Here is a 12745-nt window from a genome sequence, read left to right as displayed (position 1 = left end):
CAATATTGTGTGAAACTAACGGCAGAGTAAAGTCCTAAAACGCATTATTGAAGTTGAAGCAGATGCATGATTCATTACAAGATGATTTACCTAGATATTACCAAATATAAAATTTCATTTATGCAATGAAGAGTACAAATAAGAAGGATGGTATAATGTTCAGTATGGTACCACCATAGTATGATCCATATATATTTCATCATGTCATATTTTCAGTAATATTTAGCTTTTTTCTTTCGTTTTAGTTGTGCCAAGCTTCATTCATCAAGATTTATTGAAATAATCCTAAATCACCGGTTTCCTGAATGACCCCCCCTGTTGACCATCCTAGGCTCCATACTGAATGATACTGGGCTGGCTCGTGTGGCAGTGTTAATATAACGTATTCAACCTCTGTGTATATGCGATTAATACCTTAACTTGTGGTCAAAGCTCATTTCAATTTTATGTTTTGTGAATAGGATTTTATACTATATTATAGTAATCGACTTCGACATAACCTTTCAGAAATTGTCCACTTATAATACTGTCCACTTCACAAAAGTATTTATTGTATCTATATTAGTTTTGTTTACAGTTTTGGTTTGCGTCTTCTGAAGTTATTCGTATTAAAGTTATATCCAACAAGAATGATATATGATGACAGCAGTTCTGTGTAAAAACCATCAGAATTCCTTAGACTCTGGTGAGTATTATTTCTTAATACCGGTTTCTTTCTCAGAAGCCCACCAGTGGCACAGCGTTATGTCTGCTGACTTACAACGCTAGAAACCGGGTTTCGATACCCGTGGTGTGCAGAGTACGGATAGCCCATTGTGTAGCTTTGTGCTTAACTACAAACAAACAAACTTTCTCAGAAAAAAAAAAGAATAGTGGAATGGATAATCAACTTCTTTAATAAATTTCATTTTTCACGTTGAGAGCATCAGTAAAAAAATATGCATATCTATGATAGAGTAATTTATTTCTAACATACCATTTCTTTGAATATTAACGTAAGATCAAATGAACTGATGAGAAGAACAGTTCGGTCGTTAAATATAAGCTTTAATGAGTTCTTGTTTTTTTACCACAGAGATTAGTAGTTTTTAAAAGTAAACATTTTTTTCTATTTTTACGTGGTTTAATCAAGAGATGTTTCTCAATTTGTCTTTTGTTCATACATTGATGTAAAAGCAAATAAGCCACAGGGCATGTTTCACATAGTTAAGTGGAACAAACCTTTATGAAAATTAGAATTGTACAACATAATAGAATGTATTAAAGTCTTCCGAAGTAGCTTACTTTATCTCTTTTTTTTTTAATAATCGATCTCTGAGTTATTTAGAGCGCGTTTTCTAAACCACAATTGGCCAGGATTTTTTTTTTGTTCTGCATTTCCTGGAAATCTGTCAGAATACTGCTGGCTTATTTTATTTCGAATCTAAAAATGTAGGACAATCTTGAAAGACAGCATTATTTATAAAGATATAATAACTTTTGTAAGATAAGTTTTTGCGATTTGTCGCTGAAGTTTGGCTTCTGTCCATCAGTTATTCTAATGCAATTTCACGAAAAACACATGTTTTTCTTAAAGAAAAAAAAAACGCTTCCGAAAATATGAAGTCCCTATAAAGCCACTTTCGAAGCTGACTTACAAGCACAAGGTCGCAAATTGCTCGGAATGCAATAACGACGTGATAACAGCGACCGAAAAAGAAGATTTATCTCTAACAAAAGTGAAGATGCAAATAATCGTCCGAAATGGAGAACAACATAAACGTACCAAATGACGAAAAGAGGAATGTGAGAAGGAACGGTGTCAGAGGTGCAATGAACAGTGTTGGCGAGTTGCTTACCATGTTCGACTTAGGTAGATTGATGACCATCACCGAAAGCTGCACGAATTTGACATCGTGTAACCCTTCGTTCACACTACTTCCATCCTTCCCAATTGAAGCCAAATGCGTGTAGCATCGCACCTTACCCATGTTTATAATTTAATTATGCTTCTCTGATTTAGTAACTCTATATACTTAACAAACAACTGTAATTTTCTTTATCGAACATTCAATTTCTCTTTCCAATTTATTATTCTTTAGTTGATTTGAATAATCCTTTGTTTGTTTCTTGTTAAGCGCAAAGCCACACAATAACTTATCTGTGTTATGCCCACTATGGGTATCAAAACCACCCAGTTTTTAGCGTTATAAGCCTTTAGACTTACCGTTGAGTCACTGTGGTCTTGATAGTCGCAGTAGGAAAAGCACATATAGCTCATGATGTAGTTTTGTGCTTGATAACAAACGAACAAAAAGAGCGACAATTGAAACCCAATTATTAACGTTATCATCTTTCAGACATATTTTCGAACCACCGGAGGTAGGGTTTTTCATTAATATTGTAAGTTAAAAGTTAAATCCTTGTTTTGCCTTTAAAAGGCACATAAGGCTGTTGCTTTCGCACTCTAGTTACAATTGCGCAAGCGGTCAAAATTGGTAACCCATTTCTCCTAGACGGAATGGCTGGCCATCGCAGGTTAACTCCAAGCTAACAGCTAGTTATCCATCTTAGAGTTGGGTAGACTGGAACAAGTGAGATAATGTGTTTTGCTCATGGTCACAACAGTTTGACTCGAGCCAGCCTCGAATTTGCAATCATCTTACTATGAGTTTAAAACACGAAGCCACTGAGCCAGCTGCCTCATGAATATTAGAAATAAGTAAAATAAAGACAACTACATAACTATTGGTTTGAATTTGGACGTAAGAATCGGCTAGGATTAGGAGAAGTGAGAAAGCGGTCGATTTTTGGTCAGTTACTAAGGGATTATGGATTTACAGCACTAATTTGTTAGTGAATTATGGGAGGGATCGGCCACCTTTCTTGTTTAGTCGCTATTGGCCTTACGGAACCCCCTATGATTATGAACGTTATGATTTTAATTACGGAAAACCGGTATGCATGGTCGCAAAGAAAGAAACCTGTTAGAGTGGTTTAGAAAGAGATATAAAAGACAGATGTTTAGCAGAGAAGAAGGAGATCCGGAGATGTAAGAACGAAAATATAAACCGAAAGAGGGAAGGAAGAAATTTATGTTGCCAGTAAGAAACAAACCTAATTTACATCTATGTTTGTTTGTTATTAAGCACAAAGCTACACAAAGGGCTATCTGTGCTCTGCCCACCACAAGTATCGAAACCTAGTTTTTAGCGGTGTAATTCCGCAGACATACCGCTGTGCCACTGGGGGCTTATATCTATGTATCATTGACATAGTAAAAAACAGAAACTTATTATGATTCAATTTGACATGAGCCAATAATTCCTAATAGCATAAATACAACCTTACTAAAATTGAAATGCAAGTGTAGTAAGATCATAACAAAATGGTGTCTGAAACCTACAGCAACTATAAATAAATTTAATAATCTTGGTCTTTTCTGGGAAAGAAGAACAAAGTTGATTTTTATATATCTAAATGGATTGGGACCAAATTAAGCTGTCTAAAGTTAAAATCATCAAAACTAACTGGTTAATTTAACATATGTATTAGTTAAAGAAAACAGTTGAGAGAGAGATCACAACTTGTTGTCCTTATATTGTATGTATGTGTGTTTTGTCAGATCTAGTCTCGTATTATTAAATGTATATTTTTATCTAGTAATTATCTTAAGTTTATATATTCAAGAATAACCTGTGTGTGTAGTTTTGGGTATTATAGCTTTTCGTTGTAGATAATGAAAACTTAACCATACAATTCCTGTGTACATATCGATCTTAAGTAAATTTCGAATATGTAGGATTTGTTAATTGCTTTTAAACCTATGTAATTAAATAAACATTCGAACAACAGCAAACAGCGTATAATTCATACAAGCGAAAGAGAGAAAGGCTTGTAAAAGCTTATTAGAAAAGTTAGGTGAATTATGTTTTTATCTAATATCAGAAGATGTTTTGAAAATATTTTTAGCATTTCACCCGGGAGGCTGAAACCTATAACGGAGATCAGGTTAATACTCGATATAATATGAAAATCATTTTATTTAGCAAAAACAAGCATATTTATGGAACCCTAGAGTGAAATTACTCAGGTTTAAATAAAATACTTTTGACAGCTCCATTTCATTACGTAGTACTATTTTATCATTTCAATTTTACTTTTGATTAGTGTTTACTCAGATTTGCTTATGATTTATTATCTGCGTACCTGAAATTTATTTCCATCTAGTATATCATACTATCACGAAACATTAAAACTTTAATATTAGCAATTTCTCTCATTCATTACCTACAAGAAATCCTTTATTTAAATTTTAGTTGTTATTTGTATCTGAAATTTATCTCCATTATTGTGTATTTCATCGTAGACGTTATTAGTTATATCAGTACCAAAATTCAATTTTCAACTTGGAGTTATTTCGAACATTCATCTCTCTCCCTCTCTCTCTCTCTCTATATATATATATAGGGTTATATCTTTCAATTTTTTTCTTTTGCTTAAATTATCATTAAAGGAGCGTTCAACTTATGAAGTGCCCATCTTTAAAGCACAGAAGCAAGATAGTAATTACCACTTGTAACCAGGCTACTAAACACATTACAGTTAATATGAGAATAGTGAGGCTCTATACTTATTAGCATTCCACGCACTATAACGAACTCGAAATGTAATTTTCATTAGTTAACACAGTGACTTTGCTTCCTCGTACTTCGAGTATAATGTATATAATATCTCAGTTCCTTTATTAGTGTTCATTTACTGTAAAAAAATTACTATCATTAAGATTGAATGTCGAGAACTTGAGTCTCATTTCCGTGAACAGTTGTTGAAAATACTTATACTTACATTGTGGAAGTTCATAACCATAAGTAGGTATTACTGTCATATTAAATTCACACAATTTTACGTGAAGTAACGAACTGGGAGACTCAGGAGACTCTTCACAAGATAAGACGATAGAAAGTATATTTTAGATTTGTAAAAACAGTATATAACAAACAAGTTATATATCTTTAACCAATTTATAGTAAAACATGTTATAATCTGATCATTCATAATTATTTTTGATTCCACCATATAATACAGCTATAACATCTTAAATATCAGCCTAGTTAGTGTTTTCGAGATTTCATACGTCGGTTATATGTAGTGGTTTTTACAAAATATAGTCAATGTTATATTATATATATATATATAAATGATTAAAGTGGTTTATAAATAAATTGCTTCAAAATCATTATTTCTTAGGGAAACCGATAATGATGATATTTCAGAAGAATGGTTAAAATGAAAAATAAAGAATTATTGATTGTGGAAAATTACAAGTAATTAGTGAAACATTGCAAGAAGTGTAGTTCTGTGGTTTAACTATAAGATGCGTTGTGTTTGGCTTTCTTTGTATGACAATTTCTTAAAATAATTATGTACGTAACACACGAGAAATTCTTAAAATAAATATATGATACTCGATAGATTTTTTTTTGTTTTCAGCGCAATGCTTCATTCACCACGAGGTATCGAACCCTTGATTTTAGCATTGTAAGTCCGTAAATTTACCACTGACTACCAGAAAACTAGGTGGTATGTTTAACTACAGTTTGAAACCGTATTTACAGCAGTATTTTTATTAAAATTAGAATTCAAATTGCTGTCTAAATAATTTAAAATTAAGGTAGAATAATTCAAATTAATTCAATTTTTGTGGGACAATCTAAATGACTTTCTTTTTTGGTGTTATTTGGTAAATAAACAAAATTAACCAATCTAACTGTGGGTATAATCGAGTGTTTATAAAAATAATAGACCTTTGCTGAACAATAAAGACCCTTAGAATAAGACTGAAATAATACTTAGTTCTATATATATATATATATATATCGTATAATCTGTAACGGCAGATTGTCAATTAACAACAATGTCACTTTCTTTAAACACAGATATACATGTATATATATATGGATATGTTACTATTGCAGAGTTATCTTACTAATAGCTACTCGGATAATATAATGTCGAATACTGTACGCCAGTTTCACATGTTTAATGAAAACATGGATCAATGCTGTGCTTTTTTTTCTTCTTTTAAGAACATAAATATATTTTTTAGCTGTCATGTACTGAACGCTTTGCAGCATATTCTTCTCGGATAAATAAAGACGTGATAATTTGAGAAAAAAAGCAAAAGAACTTAAAAAAGTGACTTAAATGTTTTTGAAGGGAGAAGTTCCTCAATGGATTAACTAAGCTGTGCTTACCATATGGATCGAACCTGAGTTTGAGTGTTATAAGTCCTTTAGCCCATTCCTGAACCACCGAGGCACATGTTATTTAGAATAAAGGAAAATTTACTATGCTTTAAAGGACAAGATTCTAAAATTATAATTTTGCCAAAACATGGTATTCTTACATTTCTTAGGTCATTGTTTCTACAATTCAGTACTTTTATAATGAAAATTGATTAGTGTATTAACGTTGTAGACATTCCTTAACAAAATCTCCAGAAGCGTTAAAACATTATTTTCATATCTGGGTAACTACGGAAGTCCTAAACCGCAAAGTGAAAAAGTAAAATAAAAATTGAAGGTCTCTTCTCGTATGTACGAGATAGTAAGTCGTACTTACGAGATAAAAACACAGTGATAGCGCACCCCTTTAGCGTTACTACTCGACAGTGTGTAACATCTATCATTCCCATATGGAAAAATTTGAGGTAAGTATTACCATTATTATTCTAAATTATAGTTTTATTTTAGTAACGAACGCAAAATACAACAAAGTTATAATTTGTGTACTTTATGATGTATATATATTCAATAATGTAGTACATGATAATATTTCGTACGTACGAAATGAGACCTTAATTATTATTATTTTCTACTTTGCAGTTCAGGCCTTCCGTAAGTAACTTATTATTCAAAAGAAAAAATATCAGTTACGCAGCTTGTCCGAAATCACCATAATCATGTATATGTTCTTTTTGTTTTATGAAAACATAAATATTAATATTGCGTGAGAGGTGTATAGTGTGTCAAAGAAACAGCAGTAAGAGCGATGTTTTTTGTGTTGTTGTTTTCTTTTCGGTTTATTCGTTGGAAATAAAATTATGCAAGGGATGAAGAGATAGTATTGTATTGAGGTTAAAACTTGTAAAACTGGTTCAACTTGGTAAGTATTATTTAGTAAGATAGTAGTCGAAACTAGAATATTCTGCTTTACAAATTACAGTTTATTTTTAATTGTTTGACTTTAATGTTGTTCTTCTGCATGTAATTTAATTGCACATTACATTGGATAAAAATGTTTACTTTTCAAACATCAACACCTTTTTTTCCTGGTATTATTACTTTAAAAATATCCGTCAGTATTATTTAGGCATAAAGACGTTTATAACAAAGTAAATAAACATAAATTAATATTACATCCAAGCTACTTACTATTGATGTATTTTGTAAATGAGTGAGCTATATTATTATATATCTTTTCATTTACACTTTTTGTGCACATGATATAGTCTTAACCCTTCAGTTCTTGTTTCTGAACAGAAACGTTTTTGTTTTTTTTCCAGAAAAATTATTAATATGAGCAAAATATAGAATATTCAGACTGGAACTTTCCTTACAGTAATAAGTAACTTGTGAGATTTTAGTTAAAAATGCCTATCTAGATAATAAAAAAAAGACAATTTACAGAATTAAAATAGAATATATGATTATTTTATTTTGTGTAATAGTAAGCTCTTTTATAACCTCTAAAATGTTCATTCTTATCTTTGTAAAAAAAGGTTTGCCATCATATGAAGCTCTCCAAGGTAATGTTGCAGAAATTCCTTGCAACTTTACCATGATCTCAGAAGAAGGGATCGCGTTAATTTTGTGGTATAGAGGTAATTCTTCAACTCCAATTTATATCCTTGATGCGAGAAACGGCCTTACCAACCAGCCAAAACATTTTCCAAGCGATATCCTGGGAGACAGAGCATTTTTTGATGTTGATGTCATTCCTTCCGTCCTGAGAATTAAAGACGTTACTGAGGAAGACGGGGGAAGGTATAGATGTCGTGTTGATTATAAGCATGATCCAACAGAGAATATCTGTATCTGGCTAGATATTATTGGTAAGTAGATGAGATTGTATTGTTGTCTTATATTCTATGTCTTTGCCTTTGTTTTTTTGTTTTTGTTTTTGTCAGTATTAGTTACATGTATATATTTACATATATTATAACGGAAAAACAATTACTTACGAAATACTTTGGCTTATCGTACACTAAGAGTATTCATCACACAAGATAAATATTATAACATGTTACTTTTCAAGCTAAAACCAAATATCTGATGCTTTTGAATTGTAATACGTATTTTAATTACATAAATGTAAAAACAATGTTTTAAATCGTAAAACATATATTTTCCACTTTATTCAGTAGTATGCACCTATACATCCGAAGCAAGGTTTGGTCTGTTTATATATATAAATGTAAGCATTGCATAACGTTGTCTAAATTTAAAGCTTGTAGCTTTATATTTTACTTAACTCTTAACTAATTCAGATCATATTAAGATATATGTAGACAACTTTAACGTGTACAAAAGAAACCCGGCCTGTTTATTAGCTACTGTTTTGAAGGTTAGCTCTATATTTACAAATATTTCTCATTTGAAACTTTAGGTTACATAATGAGTTAAAACATATTGTATTTTTATACCGTCAGCTCATATTATGTAAGATGTAATATAAATGTCACAAAGTTGTGTCATTTGAACACTTCCCAACTATACTTGATTTATTTAAAATAGAAAACATATGATTGATTTTTTTGAGAATTTGCTCAAAGTAGAATTATGCATGATTTCTTAAGTATTTAAGATCTTATAATAATACACGATTGTAACTATAGTAGAAACCGTAATAAAATACCCCAAAAGCTTTAAAACTTCAAACTTCATAAATTTTCACAATAAGAAAACATAACTTTACAAAAATGTTAATATGTAAGCCGCTTCAATACAATTTTCATACTTTACGTTCAATCTTGAAAGCTTACGAAATCACAGTGTTAATCTTTATTTTAAAACATTAAACAAATGTAGTCTGTGACCAATTACAAACGAAATTATTAATAAAATATGATATACTGAAATGGAAATGATTAGTAAAACACTGATGATAAACATACAATGATTAATTACAACTATATATATCGAGTTTATTAACGACACTAAACATTATTATGAAAAACACAAAAGGGGAGCGAATGAGTTGTACAATTCATCAATATTTTGCATGTTAGCCAATTTCTTTACACAGAATATTATGCCTTGTTTTCACGCTAACATGCAACTTATCATCGTATGATTTTGTAATATTTTACCAACTGTCTTATATTACTTCCCATTATTCAATTAAGTTGTTTGGTCGTCTTTTGACCTTATCAATTTTTACGTAAGCCCAAACATCCTCAGAAATTGACATAATGGGATCTTGTGGTGCCTAAAACATGGTTGTGAGCGTTCCATTGGCTTCTTTACTGACAAGAAATGTTTTTAAAACATTTGCTGTAGGCTTGGAATAATTATATTGCTAAAAGACGAATCTCCTACTGATGAGGTGTGTTCCTGAGGGAATGGAATGATGGATAAGAATCTTCCTGTATTTACCAGTAATCAATTTTGTTTAGATCAACTACATCGTTGGCTGAGATACAGCCCCAAACGTGTACTCATCCCTCACTCAGCTTAACTGTAAATGTTGTACATTGACTATGATACTGTTCTCCTCTCCACCTTTAGGTGAACTGTCATCGATTATTGCCGAACAATTCGAACTTGAATTGATCTGAAAAAAAGCACACATCTCCACCTTTGCTTATAACACTGTTTGTGATTCAGTGTTCATTTCACCCTTTTGGTTTGGATATCGCTTTTCGGAAGCAGTTTTCGTGTAGCTACTCGTCTACTGAGATGTCTTAGTGCTAGTGTTCTCGAGGTAACATTCACACGTGTATTTATAACAAGATCTTGCCAAAACTGATTTCTACGCACTTGTTGTACTGTATTTCCGTTCTGAAACCATGACTGGAATCACATTACTAATACTGTGCATTGAATGACTGCTTGTTCTTTATAGGCTTTATACTGGTGTGGCACTTTCTTATTAGCTGGATGTAAAAGCGATCACATTGTAAACTAGCAACATTTGACTTTATTTTGGAATTATTCATTTTCAGATTCTAAAGTGTAGACAACCTCATAGTATTTGCCTGTTATTCGCTTTTTTTTCATATTTTCTACAATAATTTTCAATACTTTATATTACTGGCTCGTCAAAATGCTTAGAAAAATATTATGCTAATTTTTTGTGTAAAGATTTAATATAATGAAAACGTCCAAATGGACTATTTTCTTACTCGATACAAATGAAAGTACACGTTACTTTTGTTGAAAATAAACGAAAGGTGTTTTTCTTTCAGTAAGATAGTCATGGGAATTAGTAGTTCAAACATATATTTTCTTTTGTATTCAAAGAAAATGAGATATATCTGTTGCGTAAAGCAACTGTTTCTGATTCCTAATTAGGGTATTGTTTTCACGTATCAAAATAAACACGATTATGTAATACTACTAGTAAAATAACCTATGTACTAAGTTGGGTAAAATAACGCTTACCATTACGAAAACAGAAAAAAAAGGAGAATTTGTATGTTTTTGTAGCAATAGTTAAGGTATTCTTAATAACTGGTCTGCATTAACAATTTTTGGTTATTTAAACTAATATTCCAAAGTAAACAAATAATATAAATACATATTTGACATTAGATTAATACTTAACATTTTTTACATTAAAATATCATGTAATACATGAAAGGTTTTAGGCTTCTTTGAGGACACATTTAGGAAGTAAAATTGAACCCCATATCTCGGGGTGATTAGTGAAGATAAATTTTACAAGTCTGATATAAGTTTTCAAAATCAGTCCCCATGCATGATATCTCACTACTCAAGTTGTAGTGCTGAATATCATATTTATTTCTTTTTTCAAAACATTAATAACCATCCATTAGTTCACAAATTTTTAATCAGCTGCAGGTATCGTCTTTTGAAAAACGAGTTTTCATTTCTTGAGCCATAGCATCGTAAAACGTTCTACAAAATTAATAAATTTTATATGTCTGTTTTACTAGTATCTATAAAACATTAAAATGTTTATCAAGCGTTAAAATATTCTATAACTCGTAATGAAATCCAAATCTTTAGCGTTACCAAAACTATTTTAGGAAATTTGTCTGTCACTTTATATAGACTAATACATTTATAATCTCTAATATTTTAAAAATTGTGTTTTATGAATTATATATTGACTTGGTTATTACTTATGATTTTTAACTTATTTTTCATGCTTATGAAAATCTTTATTTGCGCTTTTTTAAATTTGATGTTTGTCTCAATGTCAGTCCAAGAAGATAAAAAAAATTGAAAACAATTTTATTTTGGAAATGTTTCGAATTTGTATTTTTTGAGAAACATTATATCACATTTTTGTTTACCTTACTAGATTTATATCAATGACTTTGCTCAGTTGATTAACTCAGTTTCAAAGAATAATTGAAATACTTTTTTCAATGATATGGGAAATTTTATTTTTGCCATTTGATATTAACTGTTTATGCTTCATTTAATCCATTCAATGTTATTTGAAGTAACACATCATTTAATAGATTAGGTCGTTAAGAGATTAATGACGTCTTTTTTTTAGATGAAAAAAACCCGAACAACTTATACATAAAACGAAACATTTATTAAGTGAAATAGATGCTTTCCATCTTACAATCAAGTTGTTAATGCTCTGATTGAAGAAATCACTTGGATTTGAAGCAATAAAACATGTCGATGTCTTCTTTAACACCTTCCACATTTGCATATGTTTTCCCATTAAGATGGTATTGCAGCGAACGAAAAAGATGGTAATCTGATGGTGCTATATCTGGAGAATATGGTGGGTGGGGGAGAACTTCCCAACCGAACTCCATAATCTTGTGTTGCGTCAAACTTGCCACATGTGGACATGCACTGTCATGGAGAAGAAGAACACCTTTTCGATTGATGAGTGAAGGGCGTTTCTGATGAAGGTCTTGATTTAAACGTTCCAGTTGCTGACTATAGATCTCTGTATTGACAGTGCGCTGTGGATTGAGAAGTTCGAAATGAATTTCTCTTTTGATGTCCCACCAAACGCAAAGCATCATTTTCTGCGGATGGAGTCCAGGATTATGGGTTGGAAGATGTTTTTGTCTAGGACTAAGCTATTGTTTTTGGCGTTTAATATTCGCAAAGATAATCCATTTTTCATCACACGTGACAATTCTGTCCAAAAATGGTTCACGCGCATTATGAAGCAGCGTTCACACGTTAGAAACATGATCATCGGAAAGTTCATTGAGGCACCCAAAAACCGTCTTTATGGAGTTTTCCCATATTGCTTAGATGTTTACGTATTGTATCATGAGAGATATGCAATTTCTCTGCCATTTCACGAGTTTGTTGCCATAGGTTTGACTCAACAAGCGTCTTCAGAGCATCAATATCAATACCAATATGTTGGCCCCTGCCATCACAATATTTAAAGCTAAAGTTAGCTGAACGAAATTTACGAACGTTCAAAACATTTCCATAAACTTTTTGATATTATTTGTGGCTACAGAGGCGTTATTTCCTTTTTTGTATTCAAACAGCATTACATACCGAATGTGTGTCTCGTCGTGTTCCAT

The 12745-nt window shown here is 31.3% G+C and overlaps 1 protein-coding gene across 5 annotated transcripts in view; it reads left to right on the top strand.

Annotated features, from left to right (window-relative positions):
• LOC111087314 (synaptogenesis protein syg-2-like) overlaps positions 1–12745 on the top strand; it is a 137670-nt gene that overhangs the window by 53675 nt on the left and 71250 nt on the right. For 4 of the 5 annotated variants that reach the window (XM_022393618.1, XM_022393658.1, XM_022393582.1 and 1 more), the window contains exon 2: positions 7763–8095. In XM_022393618.1, coding sequence (XP_022249326.1) covers positions 7763–8095 — 333 coding nt within the window. Of the gene's footprint in view, positions 1–624; positions 686–7762; positions 8096–12745 lie in introns of those variants that run through there. The other variant, XM_022393716.1, reaches the window with a different exon arrangement.

Source organism: Limulus polyphemus, unplaced genomic scaffold (assembly GCF_000517525.1).
Source record: "Limulus polyphemus unplaced genomic scaffold, Limulus_polyphemus-2.1.2 Scaffold2, whole genome shotgun sequence".
In the NCBI taxonomy this organism is placed as follows: Eukaryota; Metazoa; Arthropoda; class Merostomata; order Xiphosura; family Limulidae; genus Limulus; species Limulus polyphemus.
The sequence above is the reverse complement of the archived record's forward strand: the minus strand, read 5'-3'. Positions and strand labels throughout refer to the sequence as shown.